The sequence below is a fragment of the Phoca vitulina genome, unplaced genomic scaffold (assembly GCF_004348235.1).
Source record: "Phoca vitulina isolate PV1807 unplaced genomic scaffold, GSC_HSeal_1.0 scaffold22, whole genome shotgun sequence".
Taxonomy (NCBI): Eukaryota; Metazoa; Chordata; class Mammalia; order Carnivora; family Phocidae; genus Phoca; species Phoca vitulina.
Genome location: NW_022589725.1, coordinates 1,088,189 through 1,106,869, shown reverse-complemented (window position 1 = coordinate 1,106,869; position 18,681 = coordinate 1,088,189). Strand labels below are relative to the sequence as shown.

Sequence of the window (18,681 nt, the reverse complement as noted above, 5' to 3'; positions counted from 1 at the left end):
ATGGGACAATTTTGCTGGGATATGAGCCCAGAAGTAGGAAAAGTGGGCCACAGGGAATGCAGGTAATGAATTCTCCTAATTACTGCCACGTCGCTTGCCAGGCTGACCGTCGGAAGTAACAGTCTCCCCAGCAGCACAAGAGGGTGTCTGTCTTCTCCCGTTCCATCATCACTTCTTGTCCGCTTGCCTAGTTTCCGCCGGTCGGATTGGTGTGTTGTTGCATCTTTGTTGAACTTGCATTTATCTGATGACGAGTGGATTCAAGCATGTCTTTATCGAGCTCTGGCCATCTTGACAGCCTGCTTTAAAATGGCACGGCTGTATCTTGCCCTCATCCTGCTCGCAGGTGTTATGGTACGAGCCTTCCAAAGGGAGTGACCAAGCCTCCTCCCATCTCTGTATGAGGATGTCACTCTTCCCACGAAGGAGTGGAACCTAGTTCCCTCCCCTTGAACCAGGCCAACTTTTGACTTGCTTTGATCAATAGAATGTGGCAGAGTTGAATTCTTAAACTCTCAGGCCCAGACTTTAAGCTTCTGCTTTTGCCTTCTGAGAAGCCCACTGTTGGGTTCAGAGGTTTGGGTTAGACTCCCTGGAGGCTCCACAGTCATCGTGGACGTTCAAGTTCCAGCTAAACTCCCCGCTGAGTGACCCCGGCCACACCATGTAGGGCAGAGACAAAACAATCCCTGCAGAGCTCTGTCTAAATGCAGAAACATGGCATGCCTGGGTGGCTCAGTGGGTAAAACGTCTGACTCTCGATTTCAGCTCAGGTCATGATCTCAGGGTCGTGAGATCGAGCCTCGAGTCAGGATCTGCACTGGGCATGGAGCCTGCTAAAGATTCTCTCTCCCCCTCCTCCCTCTCCCTTTGCTCCCCTCCCCTGCTCAAAGTCTCTCTCTCTCTCTCTAAAAAAAATTTAAAATGCAGAAACATAAGCCAATAAGTTGCTGTGTTCTAGGGCCTGAGTGTTGGGTGGTTTGTTATATAACCACAGTAACTAAAACAGGTATTTTGCTTTGTGTTTGTTCTTTCTGACTTCTGGATGTTCCTCTTGTATTCCAGACATGAGTCTCATATATATTTCCAATGATCCTTACCACCCATGCCACCCACCTTCCTCCCATGCCACCGTGAGCACGTGACTGACTCCTTCTGGTCTCATTCTAATGCCACCTCTTCAGAGAAGTCCTCCCTGACCACCCTGGTTGAAGTAGCTTCTGAGTCAGTTTGTCACATTGTCCAGTTTCATCTTCTTCTTAGCCCATATCATGACCCAGAGTCATTTTATTTATTTGTTTACCTGCCCACTGCCTATCTCCTCAGCTAGCATGTAAGTTCCATGTGGATGCGGACAGTGAATGAACACATAATCAGGTTTTAAATAAATATTGTTGAATGAATAAATGGAAGAAGGAGTGAGCAAAGAAATGAATAGGACAGACCATGGACCAGAGGGTAAGATTGCTTTCTCATAAATTTTAGTATAGATTCATTTATCAAATATTTACTGAGCACCTGTTATGTGTCAGAAACCACTCTAGGTACCAGAGTTATGGCACTCAAAAAAATAAAGTTTGTATTCTGATAAGTTGGTATTCTAGAGGGAGAGAAAGTTAATAAACAAGAAAATACATGATCCAGTGGCCTGGCTTAACACTAAGAAGGAAAATATAGCAGAGTAAGGAGATGGAGAGTAATGAGAGCAAGATTTTACACCAGATGGTCAGGGAAGAGTCTCTGGGGAGGTGACATTTGAGCAGAGAACTGAATAAAGTGAGGAAATAAGCTCATAATTGGAAGCAAAGTGTTCTTGGTAAAGGGAACAGCATGTGCAAAGGCCCTGAGGCAGGGCAGTATAAGCATGTGGTTGGAGTGGAGAGGGGAGAGCAGTAGGGAAGTGAAGTCAGGGAGGTCAGTTCCATGGAACCCCCAGCTCAGGAATTTGGCACCTTAAAGCTCTTTTATGCCGGGCGCCTGGGTGGCTCAGTCGTTAAGCCTCTGCCTTCGGCTCAGGTCATGATCCCCGGGTCCTGGGATTGAGCCCTGCATTGGGCTCCTTGTTCCGTGGGAAGCCTGCTTCTCCCTCTCCCATTCCCCCTGCTTGTGTTCCCTCTCTCGCTGTGTCTCTCTCTGTCAAATAAATAAATAAATAAAATCTTAAAAAAAAAAAAAAAGCTCTTTTATGCCCAGAAAGCAAATAATCTGTAGGCCCAGTATTGATTAACACTCTTTATTTTATAGCATTTTCAATCAGAACTATTTGAAATCACGATTCATCTGGTTACAAGTACCATGGGTTTCTCTGCGGATGGACTTCTCCCATCCCCTGTTCTCCACGAGTGCTGCTCCCAACTGCCATGGTCTACAACTCTGATTGAATTCTAAAGTACTCACGTGGGAAGAGGTGAAGCCCATCCTCCAACTTGGGGGCTCCTCCTCTCTCCTCCCCGCTGCTCCCAGGGAAACATCCATGACTCACTCGTGCCGTTCTGAGGACGAGTTCATCTCTGGGTGCCGCCGTCCCAGCCCCTACTGCTCAGGGAACTTCATCCCTCAGATGCGTAGGAAGGGCAGACATGAGGCTTCCAGACCCCCCACGGGCACCTTAGCTAATGCTGGGTCACTCATTCCACATCCTGAGCTCCTGCTGGGCCTGATATTGTGCTGTTCACTGGGGATGCCCAGATGCTTCTGCTGGAAACAAGGAGGGATCAGATCTTCTAGGACAGCCCCCACCAGCCCCTGGCTCAGGGGAAGTCTCCGTTGGCCCCCTCTGCAGAAGAAGGTTACGATATTTTGTCTGCCTGAGAAATTTTACCCTGGCCTTTTATGAGGCCTCAATGTATCTTCTGACATTTTTTTTTTTTTCCTCATTCCTGAAAAATGTAGCCTTTGCTAATTAAACATGCTTACCCCTCGGGGTATGGGTAGGGAGGTAAAAACCAGCTGCTGGAATAAGGAGTAGCGGGCAACCACAAAGGCCCCCACGGGCCACATGTAGGAGAGTCCTCGCTGAAAGGATGGTAGGGCCAGGGCTTGGCCTGACCCCAGAATTATGGTCAAACTGAATCAGATTAAACAGGAAAATCCTAAAAAGCTTAGGTAGAGATGTCAGCTGGGGGTTTCTAGAACTCCCCTGGTGTACTCAGGCCCCCAGAAGCGCAGCAAGGAGGATTTGCACAGCCTCCCTGTCCTCAGGAGGTCATCTGTCCCTCCCCTGTCTCCAGGGATTGAAAGTAACCCCGGCTGCGGTGTACCGATAGGGGTCATATTCAAACAACGGGCCCAGAATGGGCACCGACCGAGCAGGACACACCGTGGTTGCAAACAGCTGGTACGCTGTGGCCCCAAAAGCCTCCCCGAGGAAGGTGACATCTAAAGGCAAGATGATCTCTCCAGAGTGTAACCTAAAGTAGGCCATGGGGGATGTTAGCAGTGCCCATAGGAATTGATGCCCCCCCATTCCAACTGTTTAAGTCAAATGCCATATTCCAGATTTGCTTCCTGTTGCTGAAATAGGGCTCTCTTGCATCCTAGCCATAGAACAGCTCAGAGATAAAGGAGCTTGTTTTTCTGGCAGCAGATCTGGGAGATATCTGGGCCCTGACCTCCATGAAAGAGAAGGAGAAGGTGTCCTAGATAATGAGCCTGTGGGCCCAAGTGGACCACTGGAGGTCACTCTTGCTTGCTGCATACTGGATCACAGAAAAGAACTGCTCGATTGTCCTGTAGAGTCCTAGCAGCAGGTGATGGCAGAAGCCTTCTGGGAGGGCCCGGCCCAGAGAGAGTCCCGGAGGGGGACTCAAAGGGTCCGAAATGTGTCGTTGGCCAAAGTGGATGGCAGTGCTGTGATGTTGGCTGAGTGGATGTCGGCCCAGTCCGGGAAGGTGCCCAGCTGGAAGATGGTCTGTGCCCAAGTATTCATGGCCAAGCTGAGCAGCAGGACACCCATCAGGTTCATCAGGAGGCCTGTCCGCACCTGAAATGGAGCCCAGGTGAAGGGAGGGATCAGCTCAGGGCCCATTGTACAGATGGGAAAACCCACGCCCAGAGTCAGGAACTCACTCACTCAAGATCTCCCAGCTGGGAAGTGATGGTTCCAGGACACAGATCCAGGCTGGTGGATGCCCAAGACCCTTCCATCTTTACGCTACCCTAGGCTGCCCCTCAGAGAGCTAAAATGTCCCCATCCGCCGAGTGGTTCTAGGGGCCAGGCACTGTGCTGTGTGGGTGTCGTAGAGACATGCCATCCCTATGACACCCTCGAAGGGTGATTATCATTACTTCCCCTTTACGGACGAGGAAAACGAGGCTCCGAGAAGTGGGCTTACCCAGGTCACACAGCTTGAAAATAATCTGGTTTGATCGATAACACACGTACACACTCATACACACACTCATAGACACTCACACCTATCCACACTCCGTGTCTACTTAAGGCTATACTTTTTTGTTGTGAGGAATTTGTCTTACGGGAATTCTGACCTTTTTAAGTAGCTAGAACAAGTCTGCCTGTTTGCTTTTTCCCCAGGCTAACCTCTTGCGCCATTCAGTCCAAACTTGGGCTGAAAATCTGTTTCTCATCGGGTTTTCTGGTTGTTTGATCTTAGCATTGCTCAGCTGTGAACTGCGCGGTGAGAGTCACTCCCTTTTCAATCCCTTTTTGAATCTACTCCTCCCATAGAAGGTCTCCCTTAGGTGCTATCATGCCCTTAACACTTCTCTCTTCCTTGCCAATTGCCCTCCTGAGCAAGCAGGGGTTCAGAACCTTCTCCAGGTCATCGGTTTCAGGGCAAATGTAATTATTTTGCTTTTTTTGTCTGTGCCTTTTTTTTAGACTTACCTTCTACAGCGTACAATACCAGTTTTCCATGCCCAGATGCATCAGAAACTCTTCTCTTTAAATACTCTTATTTAAAGTGTTTTAAAAAATGTAAGTTGAGGGGTGCCTGGGTGGCTCAGTCAGTTAAGCGTCTGCCTTCTGCTCAGGTCATGATCCCATAGTCCTGGGATCGAGCCCTGCATCGGGCTCCCTGCTCAGCAAGGAGCCTGCTTCTCCCTCCCCTCTCCGCCTGCTTGTATTCTCTCTGTCATATAAATAAATAAAAATCTTTTTAAAAAAAATGTGAGTTGATTTAGGAGAATTGTTACATCAATATTGCCACGGATGGCCCGCAGAAAGGGCGTCAGTCATGAAGGGAGTACGCCCAGTGACAAGGTCCAACTGCCTTATGCTGACCTGCCTCTGCAGAAGAGCCCTGGTGACTTCGGAGGATCGGAAGGGGACTGGCCAAAGCTTTGGGGTGGCTGGGAGGAGGGTTGGGCTCCTGGGAGCCTGGCTCCAAATGCCTGCTTTGTCCCACATTCGTCATGTCAACGACCTCCACCATCACTCTCGGGAGCAGAGCCTGCAGGTGGGCACGTGGATCCAGACTGGCTCTGACATGTCTGCCCCTCTGTGCCCCCTTGTGCCCCTCGGCCTCTTCCCGTCCCTCGCGATGTCTCTCCATTTCTCTCACTGTCCGCTTGTTCTCAGGACGGGCCTTAGGTTGCATCTCTGCCCTCTTGCTGCCTCCCCTAAGCAGCCTCCCCGTTCCACACTCAGCCCCGGCCCCCAACGATCCACTTCACCCTGCAGCCACAGTGATCTTGGAAAGGCAGGAGTCAAACCACGTCACTGGGAAGTAGGGAAGCTGAAGGGACTCCATTTTAGAAAGGCTCCGCCTCGGCTGTTTTCCTGCCAGGCCCCGTTTACTCTTGTTCCATACTTTGCCCCTGAATAAGCCAAAGAAGCTGTGTTCCCACTTCAAGGGGGAAGCAAGAAAGTGAATTATTCTCTGAGTTCTGTCCTAGCCTCTAAACACCTGATAACATCTAAGAAGAGCCAGATCCCGAACACATTCCAGGACATCAGCTTCCAACAAACCCTGGCTGACGGTGGCATCCGTACCCCGACCTCCAGTGATTTCTGGAATAGCCTATGGTTCACCTGACTCTCCCTTTGATGGGACCCTACCGTGGATTCCTGAAGGCAAACGATGTTCCCTAGACCCTTTCCCAAAGTGAACCCCTAACCCCAAGCAAGGATGAGACTCATTCTCTCCTCTCCGAGTCTCCCAGACACTCCCTCTACTACTCTCTGTCTGTCACTCACGCTATTCAATAAACTCTGTTTTCACTTTCTCTGGCTCACGTTTGATTTCTGTCCTGCGTGAAGCCAAGGACCCTCTTGGCTGGTCCTGTGGGACCTTCCCCTGGGTTCTTGGACCCAGCCTGCCTGCATGGATGGCCCTGCTCAGATACCTTTTAAGTCCTCCCACTGTGAGCCGCATAAGATCCCAAGTCTGTGCCCTGCATGCTCTGCACCCTTCCCCTCCCCCAGGCCTCTGGCCTCATCCTCCCAACTCCGCTCCAGGCACACCAGCCTCCTCCTTCTCTCTGTGTTTGCTCTGTGACCTCTTTCTGTCTCTCACTCTTGCCCACCGCCTCCCTCCCTTCCCCTCCGGTTTATCCTGCTTGAGTCTCTGCGCCTGGAGAGACTGGACCGGGAAATGGTTTACACCAGCTTAGGATTTGCATTCCCTGAGTGCCCCCAGGCAGCCAGTGGAGGGGAAGTGGCAGCGGAAGGCAGGAGGAGGGAGGGAGGAGCGGGTTCAGCAGGGGAGTGAGGGGAGAGGGACCTCTCCAGGCCCCCCAGGGTGCGACCTGCTGCTCGTCTCTCCTACAGATTCTAGGCACGGAGCCGTTGGCTGAACAAGTAAGAAAAGAGAGCAGTGCCCAGAGAGAGAAGGAAGTCCCTTGTCCCTGAAGTGGACTCTGGAAAGTCATCACTAAGGCAGTGTTTCCCGAAATTGTCTAAGCGTAAGAATCACCCCAGAGTGTTTGCTAAAACCAACCCAGATATTCCGGTCCCCACTCCAAATGACTTATTCAGAGACTGGGGGGGGGGGGTGGAGGAGCAGGGGCCCCGCCCAGGTGTCTTGCCCAGCACCTGCTGGCCGCCCCCTCTCGGGCCTCTGCTAGGTCGAGCCCCGACTCACCATGTCTTTGACCAGCAAGTGTCCGGAGGCGAAGGCGATGGAGTTGGGGGGTGTTGAGACCGGGAGCATGAAGGCATAGGAGCAGCCGACTGTGCCGGGGATCATCAGGTAGAGGGGGTGCACTCTCAGGCGGATGGCCTGGTCCGGGGGCGGGAGAGACCACGACAGGGAAACAGAGAGAAGCCACCGCAACAGATGGAGATGGTTGGAAGCCACAACCACAGACAGAGACAGAAAGAGACACGACGATAGAGACGTACAGACAGAGATGGGCAGAGCGGCCGAGAACAATTGCAGCGGCCGAGGAGACAGGTTTAGGGACACACAGAGAGACAGGCAGCCAGAAACGCAGATCCACAGGCAAAAGCAGAGACAGAAACGAAGAGAACCCAAACCAAGAGACACACAGAGAAGACATTCCCAAGGTTAGTGACATTCCGGGGCCGCAAGCTTGGGCTGGGGAGATTTTTCTAGAACACACCTTCTCCAGCCTGAGAGTGTATCATCAGACCTGGAGGACTCGCTAAAACACAGCTTGCTGGCCCCACTTCCCCCAGAGTTTCTGATTCAGCAGGTCTGGGGTCACCCCAGGAGCCTGCATTCCTCACAAGTTCCCAGCTGAGGCTCTAACGTACCGAGTCCCCTGCCTGGTCCTTCCCTCAGCCAAACAGTCCCCATAGCCAGTCCCCGGGCACCTTTAGTTGGGGCATCACCAGATTTTGGAGACACAGAGAGTTCGAGATTGCATCTGTTGAGAAGCTTTTCCCAATTTCTAAGACCGTGTGAATCAAATGCATCTGTGTGTTGGCCTCATTCAGTGGGCTGGTTTGTCACCTCTCCCAAATGATGTATTCATCTACAATTCATTTTGGTCTCCTCTCTACTACTGTATTTAAGATAGGACATTTTTTGGCCCCTCGAGGGAATTTTGATAACCCAAAGCATATACATTTTCTCAAAAAGTGCTAAATTCACTCCCTGACATGTAAAACGTTTTGGTTTTGATGATAAGCACCATTTAGAACACTGTGCCATTCACTAGTGTCTTCTCCAGCAAAAGTTGCCCCAACAGACCTGCCTGGGTCCACGCTTCTCCACCCCGACACCCCACAGCACCCCCATCTCTCTCAATCATCTGCTCCCTCAGATCCTGGGGAATGGTGTGAGTCAATCAAATCACACTTGGCAAGGTTTGGGGACCCCCACCCCACGCTACTGGCAGGGGTTTAAAATGGCGTGCCCACTTTAGGACAATTTGCCCACATCTAGCAGAATTATAAATGCACATGCTCTTCAATCCAGGGATCTCATCCAGGCATGTAAGCAAAGGTGCACAGACAATGAAGCGACCTACGTGTCCCTCAGTAGACATCTTAAATAGACCCACCGCTATCCACTCGTAACAGAATATCCTCTAGCCACTGAAAAAGGATAAAGTACATCTCTGTATGCTAACACAGTGTGATCTCCATTACAAATTCATGCAAAAATAAGCCAACTAAAACCAAAAAAAGTGGCTCGGATAAGTGTGCCTGGTACATCACCGTTGACATACAAAACGTGTAGTTGCCACACTGATTTAATGTGATCAGTTCTGGATTCTATTAAGATAATCATATGGCTTGGTCTTCTTTAATCTATTTAAATATAGAACTCTGCTGATCACTTCTAGTGTTAATCGGTTTTGAAATTCTGAACACAAACTCTATTTGATCATGATATGTTGTTCTTTTCGCATGATTCTTAGATTTATTTTGCATTTTATTTATTTGCATCTTTTTCATGTGTGAGATGGAGTTGTGACTTTTTTTTCCCCTTTGCTGTCCTTCTTTGGTTTTGGTGTCTGGGTTTTGTTCACCTTACTCCTGGATTGGATGGCTTTCTGCATTATTATTTCTCCATTATTCTGTGCTCTGAAATAGTGTAAGGTGGGAGCTAGCTGTTCTTTGCAGGTTTGCTAGTTCTCACCTAGCCGACCCTCTGAGGACTGGCTAGTGATTTTTAGGGTGGTGGCTCTCAACGGGGGATGGTTTTGTCTCCCCCACCAGGGGACATTTGCCAATGTCTGGAGGCATTTTTGATTGTCATGATTTAGGGCAGTGCTACTGGTACCTAGTGGATAGAGGCCAGGGATGCTGCTGAACATCCTACAACGTACAGGACAGCCCCCCAGATAATTTTTTGGCCCCAAATGCCAATTGTGCTGAGAAACCCTTCTTTAGAGGGAGCTTAGAACTTCGCCTACCATTAGAATTTCTCCTGTGGTTATTTGTCTACTCAGATTTCCTACTTCGTCTTAATCCACATTTGAAAATTTGTATTTTCCTAGGAAAGTCTCCAAAGGAAGAAAATTTGGTACACTTTGAAAGTATTTACTCTGCGTATTTCTTAAAGAAAAAAATCAGGGTCTGACACTTGCATGCATTTTGGAAGAGAGCAAAGGCCCCTGTAGCCGGGATGGAGCTCCTCGTGGCGGGGGAGAGATTTCTGAAGCCTCCCCACCTCCCCACTCTTACCAGCTCTGCCAGGACGGGCAGGAAGATGATGATAGTGGCCGTGTTGCTGGCAAACTCGGTGAAGAAGGCGATGACAACAGTGATGAGCAGCACAGCCAGGGCCGGGGGCACGTTCTCCAGGGGGTGCAGCTGCCCACCGATCCACGCCGACAGCCCTGACTCCTGCCGGGGGCGGGGGGCATCTGTTCACACCCCCGCCCGGCCCCAGCCGCCATCCCCAGGGGCCGGGTCCAGGAGGGAGGTTAGGATGGACCACGATGATGACAACAGTGACAACCATACTCCTTCACAGATGGGGAGACTAAGGCTCAGAGAGGGTCAGTGACAGGTCCAAGGCCACACATTCAGCCAACTGGCGTCAGCTTCTCTGCTTCTTGAACTGCTCTCTACTCCAACTCTGTAGGCCCAGGACCCAAACCCCTTTGTTCCCCAAATAATCCAATTGGCTCTAGCACCGCTAAGCTCCAACTTGAGTGAGAGAGGAAAACCGGACCCTCCGTGGGTGATGATGAATGACAAAAATATTAACACAATTGTGTATACAAAATATTCATTAGTAATCTGATCATTATCATATAATAATATATACAAGATATACTATATATCATCTATAAAACCTTTATCAGATATACGTTAAATACAGCACTATCAAAATGATTATCAACAATAAATATATTTGTAATGATAAGGATGATTATTACAATGATAACGCAACATTGTATTATTACTTATTTTATCATACGAATCATCACCCCTGAGGCTTTGCAGGTTGCTTGGCTCCTGCACGCATTACCACCTAAACCCTTCCCAGCCTTTCTGGAAGGCAGACATTTGTCTCTGTGTTACAGGGAAGGAAACTGAGACTGGCAAAGTTTTTGTGACTTGCCTATGGTCCCCAAAAGTAATAACCTGAGATATATTTCACACTGAGGGCCATGTACTTCTTTTTTTTAGATTGTATTTATTTATTTGAGAGAGAAAAAGCATGGGTGGGGGAGAGGCAGAGGGAGAAGCAGATGCCCCGCTGAGCCCAACATGGGGCTCGATCCCAGAACCCCGGGATCATGACCTGAGCCGAAGGCAGACGCTTAACCAACTGAGCCACCCAGGGCGCCCCAGTGCCATGAACTTCTGTAAGCAAATATGGGCCTGCAAAGCTCCCTATCACTTGGGCACCATCCTCTGGATGCACCAGTCTGTCACTGCCCCCCTTAATGAAGGGTGATGCCCAGAGCCGACGACAGGCCTCCAGGACAGAGAAAGACAGGTTAGATCGTCCCCTCCCTGGCTCCGGACTCTACCCCGCCATCAGTGTTGCAGAATTCTCTCCATGCTCTCTCTGCTGACTTCTCCAGGAGTTACTCTACGTAGGAGTATTTAAATACTTAATCAAGTGTGTGCTTACCATAGCCCTTTTGGCAACCCAGTATCCTTTGATCCTGATACACTTGGGTTTTTCAAAGAAACTTTATACATTTTTTTTATGTTTGATAGAAATGTTACTGCTTATCTAGAACTTAAAATTTCATAATGGATTCTAGAACACAGCATACTGTTTTTACATAAATAAAATACTACACCTGGGGGCGCCTGGATGGCTCAGTCGTTAAGCGTCTGCCTTCTGCTCAGGTCATGGTCCCAGCAGGTCCTGGGATTGGGTTCTGGGATCGAGCCCCACATCGGGCTCCCTGCTCCGCGGGAAGCCTGCTTCTCCCTCTCCCACTCCCCCTGCTTGTGTTCCCTCTCTCGCTGTGTCTCTCTCTGTCAAATAAATAAATAAAATCTTTAAAAAATAAATAAATAAATAAAATAAAATACTACACCTGTCCCCATAATTTGACTTAAAAGTTACCTTCAAGGAACGAATAATAAATGCTTAAAGATATTTTTCCCTAGAAGAGTCTTTGTAAAATTTAGACGCTTCTTTGTTTGTCTGATAGCCTAGAAATGATGGCGCATGGCAGAGTCAAGGCCCCAGCCCTTCCCCATCCAGGGAATCTTTCAAGGGGAAAATGGGGCCACTGTTTTTTCCCAGAGGCCACAGCTCTGGCTAAGAGACTGATGGCAGTTGTGTGTGATTTAAGGGAGAGGGGCTGGAGAGAGGGAATATTAATGACTTGGATGAATGAGAAGCCAAGAGCTCCCCTGTGGCTAGGCCTCTGGGTGGCGGGCTTCCAACCAACGTCCCAGCACACTCGGGTCCTTGGCTCAACTTCTGCAACCGCAACCAGAGGGAGGTCTGGCGGCGTCAGGGGAGAGAACCCCCTGCTGCCTGGGGTTCTCTTGGGGACTCCCAAGGGCTTCACCTGCCCTTTCCCATTCCCTTAGGTATTGGAAGCTCCGTTTCCTTGGAAACACACCGCCCCACAGTGTTCCAGGGGCTCTAGAACCAGCAACAGGCAAGGTTGGACGCCGTGTGGCCAGAGGATGAGGAGAAAGGGCCCCAGAGTCAGCGTAAGCTTGTTTCCCACCTTAATCCTTCCTAGCCGTGTCATCCTGGGCAAGTAACTTAACCTCTCTGTGCCTCAGTGTTCTCATCTGTAAACCCGGATATAACAGTGCCTATCCCCGAAGGTTATTACTGGGAGAAAAGGAGCAAATCTACAAAGCAGTTGGAAAATGCCCCGGTACCTGGTGAGCCCCCCCAACACGCTAGCTGTCATTATTAGCTTCAAGTCACAAGAAGCCAGAGGTGGCGAAACACTCAGAAATTGCCCAGGGCGGTGGTTGTCAAACTGTGTTCCTTACGGCCCCCAAAGATGTCAAGAGGTGCCTGAGGCCACATTGCAGGATGGGAGGGGAGAGGCTTGACAATCTTTAAGAGCCTCATAAAACACAGTAGGCTTGCCTGTGTGTGTACAACTCTGTATAATAATTCCTAGGGAGAGAGAGCCAGTGAATTTGGTTCAAGGAAAGCAAAAAGAGAGGACTTCATGCACATGTGTGAGCATTCGGACCACCATACTGCTTATAAGCTGTTGACTTCGGGCAAATTGATGAACATCTCTGTTCCTTGATTTCTTCAAGGAGTTGTGGTAAGGATTAAACAAATGCATGCAAAACACAGTCCCTCTACATAGCACAGAATAGGATTCATTACTATTTATCTGACAAGCACTTCATGTAGAGTTTACTCTGTGCTGGGCAGTCTTCTAAAGACTTGGCTAATATTAACATATTTAATCTCTATAACAACTCCATGAGGTAAGTTATATAATTATCTCCATTTTATGGCTGAAGAAACTGAGGCACAAAGAGGTGGTGATTTGCCTGAATAAGTGAAATGACTTGCCCTAGGGTTGGAATTTTGAGCTTAGAATCTAGCTCTTACTTCATTAGGCTACCTCTCCAATAAAATAATGCCAATCATCATCATCATCATCACCATCATCACCACCACCACCATCACCATCATCACCACCACCATCATCACCATCACCATCATCACCACCACCATCACCACCACCATCACCATCATCACCACCACCATCACCATCATCACTACCACAATCATCATCATCATCATCACCACCACCACCATCACCATCATCACCACCACCACCATCATCATCACCATCATCACCACCACCACCATCACCATCATCACCACCACCATCATCACTACCACCATCATCACCACCACCACCATCACCATCATCACCATCATCACTACCACCATCACCATCATCACCACCACCACCATCACCACCACCATCATCACTACCACCATCATCATCATCACCAACATCATCACCACCACCACCATCCTCATTCAGGTGACTCTCCAGCAGGAAATGAGGGATGGGGAAAATATACACGTTTCTACTTGCCTACAGGGTTTGCTCCCTTCTGACTTACTCTCAAGCTCCTATAACCCCGATATATTTGTAGATAAGTTTACTTTGGTGGAGATTAAATGAGATATACATGAAGGTGCCAGAAGAAGACCAATTTTTCAATCCATGAGATAGTAAAACTATAGTAACAATAACAGTAGTGAGGTTGAAGGTGGCTCTGGTTTTAGCACCTGGTATGTATCAGCCCCGTTCTGGGCACTTTCCATGCCTCACGGCATCAACCCTCAAAACAGCCTGTCTCATGGGTCATGTCCAACAAATGTTTATTGAACATGTTATGTACCAGGACTCTTCTCGATGCCAGAACAGTAGTGAATAAGACAGATACTACCCCTGCCCTCATGGAGCTTACACTCCAGTAAGAGAGACACCAACAAGCAAACAAATGAGCAGGAAATTTAGGGGAAGGAAATAGTGGGGTGTTATAGGGAGAGTGGCTGGAGGGGAGGCTACTTTAGATATGGTACCAGGAAGGACCCCTGAGTTGGTGACCTTGGAGCTGACCTGAAGGGCCAGGACTCAAGATCTCAGGGAAGAGCCAGGTCACGCTGGGCCCTGTGCATAGGCCAAGGAAGCCTTCAGACTAGAGTCTAAATATATGGGGAGTCATGGATAGTTTTACAGCAGGAGAAAAATGCACTGAGGACACTGAGCGGTAAAGTTTAAGTGAGTTGCCAAGCTCAGAGCAAGCCCTGGGATCTGCTTCCAGCCCTCCCAAACCATCACTAGGGAGTCCACACATCCAGGCTCACCCTGGACCCCATCCGAGGACCTGTAAGCCCCAGGAAGCCTGGCAGTGGCCTGGTGAGGGCACTGGGCCGGGGCCACGAAGCAGGATGTGCCATGAGCGCTCTGGTCCCTCCTGGGGCAGGCTGTGCTGGCCTGGGGAGGAGCCGGTACCAGCAGGGGTGGGGGAAAGGGGGCAGCTGCCAGACAAAGCCCTTGTTAAACAGAAACTCCAGCGGCGGCCCAGAGCTGGGCCAGGAGCCAGACCGGCCTCCTAGCGTGCCCAGTGGTCCTGCAGCCCAGCCCCCACTGAGAGCCGAGACTTTTCCCACCACATCCTGAACTCGGAGAAGCCTCCGGGGTACAGGGCCATCTCCTCTACCCCCTGCCTCAGGGTCAGGCAAGGTTCGTACCATCTGGATAAATGGCACCCTTTCCACAGAGTGGCTCAGGCAAGAACCTCCATGTCATCCCTGATTCTGATTTCCCTCTTTCCCCTGCATTCAATTATAATAACCAACCATGTAGGCTCTGTTCCAAGTTCCCCACATGCATCGGCTCATTTCATAACTGTAACAAGTCTACGACTTGGCACCGTTATTATTCCCATTTTACAGATGAGGAAACCGTACCACACAGTGAAGAGGTACAAGACCCACAACTCCAACCCAGACAGTCTGGGTTTGACAGCCCATGCTTTTTACCATTGTGTTGCATGGCCTCTTCAAGACCTGGATAACATGTCACTTCCTTTGGGAAGCCTTCCCTGATACATCCCCAATAGGACGCAGTAGTGAGAAAAGTCAGACAGGAGTTCAAATCCCAGCTCTGCTACCTATGAGCTCTGTTACCTAGGATCAGTCAGTTAACCTCTCTGGTCCTCGAGATTCCTAAAACGGAGACAAAAACAGTACTGTTGCTCATGAGCACTCTGGTCCCTGCTGGGGCAGGCTGCCTTTTGCTCATTTTGAAGTCTATACTATTGTATTTGTATGTGTTATTTGTTGGGGAAAAATGAGCAAAATAAAAATATATGTCAGAAAAAGGAGTCGTTGGGTTGAAAACCTGAATGTGCCACCCAGACCACCGTCAGTGAAGGCCTTGTGAGTAACCTGGTGTAATGGCTTAGCACTCTGGACTCTGAAGGCCTGCATGTCCCAGTGCAGGGAACCAGGGCCTTCACTGTCAGCCCCTGAGGGGCTGTCTCAGACCTGAGAGTTGTCTTGCCCGAGGTCACGCTCACTCTTGGGGCGGCTCACATGCACAGACTGGTGCAGGGATGCCGGGGTATGGCTTGGCCATCTCAGACCAGTTGGGACATTTCTGAAGGGCCAGCTCAGCACCATGTTCCCTGTGGGGTTGGTGGAGGTGTCGTGGGGTCTGCTCACGATTGTGCTTCTCCCCCTGCCCTCTCCTGCTTCCTTCCTCCCCCCGTCCACAGGGAGGAACCTCAGGGGCACAACCTAACACCCCTGCTCCCTCACCTGCATCTCAGAGTCTGCTCCCTGGAAGCAGAACCCACAAGACCACAGAATGAGGATTTAGAGAGTGAACAGGGAGTTCCTCATGCTCCCCACTTGCTATGTATTGCACCAGCTATTACATTCTCTAATTACTTCCAACAACCCCGAAGAGTAGGAACTTTGATCCAATTCATAGATGAGAAAACTGGCAGCCAGGGAGGTTTAGAAATTTGCCCAAAGTGCCCCAGCGAGGAGTGGTAGAGCTGGGATTTGAATCCAGATACTTTGATTCTCAAGCCTGAGCTTCTTACTCATATACACTTTAGGGATGTCTTACATCGTATCGTTGTTGGAACCTGAAAATTAGAACTGAATTAAAGAAAGAAAGCAATCGGAGAAGCAATTTCAGGCTTCCTTCACCTTAATTTCAGATTAACGCTTAATTGGTTGGGGTTTTAAATGCCTTGGCTTACAAAGAGAGGTTTAGGGGTGAGGTGGAGCCCAGCATCATGAACTGGGGGTTCAAATCCAGGCTCCAACAAGCTCCTGGCTGCACAAACATAGGCAAGCTATTTAGCCTCGAGTAACCTCCGTTCCCTCATCTTTGAAGTGCGGACAGCAATCGCATCTACTTCGGTGGTGTTGATGAAGACGAACCGAGTCCCTGTTTGCAAAGTGCTCCACATGATGCCAGCACTTGGGAAGTTCTTGCTAGTGAGCCGTTAGGAGGCTGGACTCTGAAAGCAGTCTGACTGGAGTTGGAACCCCAGCTCCTGAGCAGAGTGCAATTGTACGACCTTCAGAGAGTTGCTTAACTAACTTCTCTGTGCCTCGGTTTTCCTATCTGTAAAATGGGGATACAAATATTACCCAGCCCCTAGGGTCAGCGTGAATGTTTGAAGGGTAACACTGAGGATGCACCTGTTCTGAGCAGGGCCTGCTGACACTGCACCTGCAGAGTGCTGAGAGCCAGAGCCTGCTGAAATTCTGTGCCCCGCTCCCCTCACTCTAGTCCCAGTCCTGCCTCTGAGCTCAAAGAGCCCTCTAGAACAATATTCATAATAACACTAACTGATTAATATTAATAATCTCTAATATTTATATCACGGTGGTTAAGAGTATAGGCCGTGGCGTCAAACTACCTGGATTCTAATCCTGAGTACGTAGCTGTGTGACCTTGGGCAAATCACTTTACTTCTCTGTGCTTCAGTTTCTTAATCTGGAGAATGGGGATAATAATGGCATCTACCTCATAGGCTTGTTGGGAAGTTTAAATGAGTTAATGTGTGTAAAGCACGCAGAGCAGTGCCCGGCCCGGGGGTGGGGGTGAGCGTAGGGTTATTCCTCTGTGCCCACGGGACCCCTCGAGCCATGGTAGTAGTATTTAGTGGTAGCATGCTCATCGTGAGCTCCTTGAGAGTCTGGATCAGACCTTACTCCTTTCCTTCACAGCACCGGGTGCTGAGGATGGAGTCATGATGATCCCAATCTGGCAACTGGGGGATCTGGTGGTGGCTGGGGTGACCCTGAGCAGCCAGGACTGGAACCTGCACCCCCCTCCCCAGGCCTGCCTCCCGCTTGCGGCTCTTACCTCACAGCCTTTGGCCATGGCGAAGCCCCCGCCCAGGAGAAGGATGATGTTCCAAGGCACCGTGTCCTGGACCTTCTTCCACGTCAGCAAGGGCTCTGTCTCTGCATTGGAAGCTGGGTGGAGAGAAGACATTTAGCCTGAAGAGGGGACACCGGTCCCCCTGGGGCAGAGGGGGACCTGACACATACCCAGGACACTCAGCCTGAGGAAGGGTCACCAGCCCCTGCAGCCTCATCTTTGTGGGGACACTTGAGGGGGGGTCTCCCGGAAGCCACAGTCTGGCTCCAGCATCTGATTTTGGGGCTTCAGGGAAAACCCCCGCGAGCATCATGAGGGGCGTCTGCTCTACTCAGAACAAAAATAATTGTCATGGCTCCCAGAGCGTGAGAACCTCCTGGAACCGGGCACCCCAACTCCATGCAGGACATCCTTTCAATTTCCCAAAACCCCTTCTGGGCAGTGCTGCTTTCACCCTCATTTACAAGAGAAAAGGCTCTCTTTGTAATTGAATGTGTACAGAGAGGGAAAAAGTGGAAGGAAATTCAGGAAAAGAGAAACGAAGAGTATCTTTGGTTCACGGAATTATGGGAGGATTTTTAGTCCTAAAAGGCAGCAGTGTCCGCGCGCAGTGGTTAGAACGGGAACCAGCAAACTTCTGGAAAGGGTCAGGGAGTGGATACTCCAGGCTCTGCAAGCCTCTGGGGAACCAGGCCGCCACTGTAGTGCGTGAGCAGCCAGAGAAAGGACACACGTGAGCGGGCGTGGCTCCCAGGGAACCCTACCGACCAAGGAGGGGTGCATTTGGGCCGCGGGCTGAAGTCTGCCACCCCCGTGTTGGGAGCACAGGCCTGGAGACAGACCCTCCTGGGTGGTGGCTCACCGCACGCCCTTGAACGTGACCTGGCCTGCCTGAGCCCCCATTTCCTCGGCTGGCCCGCGGCACAGAAACAGTCCCTGGAGGGTGCTCGTGAACACTGACGAGGCCATGAGGGAGCTGCCGGTGGAGAGAGACACGGTCCTGGTCAGCTCACAGCCGCATCCCTGCGTCACTGCCTAGCACCTGGTGTGTACTCCAAAACCCTTGTCGGCTAGTGGGATGCCAGATGCATCGCCCGATGCCTGGTGCACAGTGAACACTCTTGAAATGGAACTGTCCCTGCAGGCGGCCACCAGGGAGGCGGGGAGGACAGGTCTGGCTCATGCATGGCGGTGCCCTCCTTCCCAGGACAATTCCTGGTCACACAACCGTTGACATTTTGTTTCTCCCTCTCAGCTTTTTCCGTATTTCGTTATCTGAAATGAAAGCTGGAGATGCTGGGTGGCTCGGCCCTCTGCCTTTAGGCAACGAAGTATCATTTCACTAAAGAGGCAGGCAAGGTCTGAAAAAGGAAAGGGACTTGCCCCACATAGGAGAAGGCCCTGACCATGGGTTTAACATCCCGCAATTAAATGAGTGACACGGTAATTGCTAATGAGGACCCCCTG

General features: G+C 50.2%; 1 protein-coding gene across 2 annotated transcripts in view; it reads right to left on the bottom strand.

Annotated features, from left to right (window-relative positions):
- Nucleotides 1–2,219: 2,219 nt before the first annotated feature.
- The window catches only part of SLC13A3 (solute carrier family 13 member 3), a 69,425-nt gene continuing 52,963 nt past the window's right edge, over nucleotides 2,220–18,681 (bottom strand). For both annotated transcript variants that reach the window (XM_032419244.1, XM_032419245.1), the window contains exons 10-13: nucleotides 17,197–17,309; nucleotides 9,560–9,721; nucleotides 7,044–7,181; nucleotides 2,220–3,982 (exon numbers count right to left, since the gene is read on the bottom strand). In XM_032419244.1, coding sequence (XP_032275135.1) covers nucleotides 3,806–3,982; nucleotides 7,044–7,181; nucleotides 9,560–9,721; nucleotides 17,197–17,309 — 590 coding nt within the window. In that variant the 3' untranslated portion in view covers nucleotides 2,220–3,805. The remainder of the gene's footprint in view (nucleotides 3,983–7,043; nucleotides 7,182–9,559; nucleotides 9,722–17,196; nucleotides 17,310–18,681) is intronic.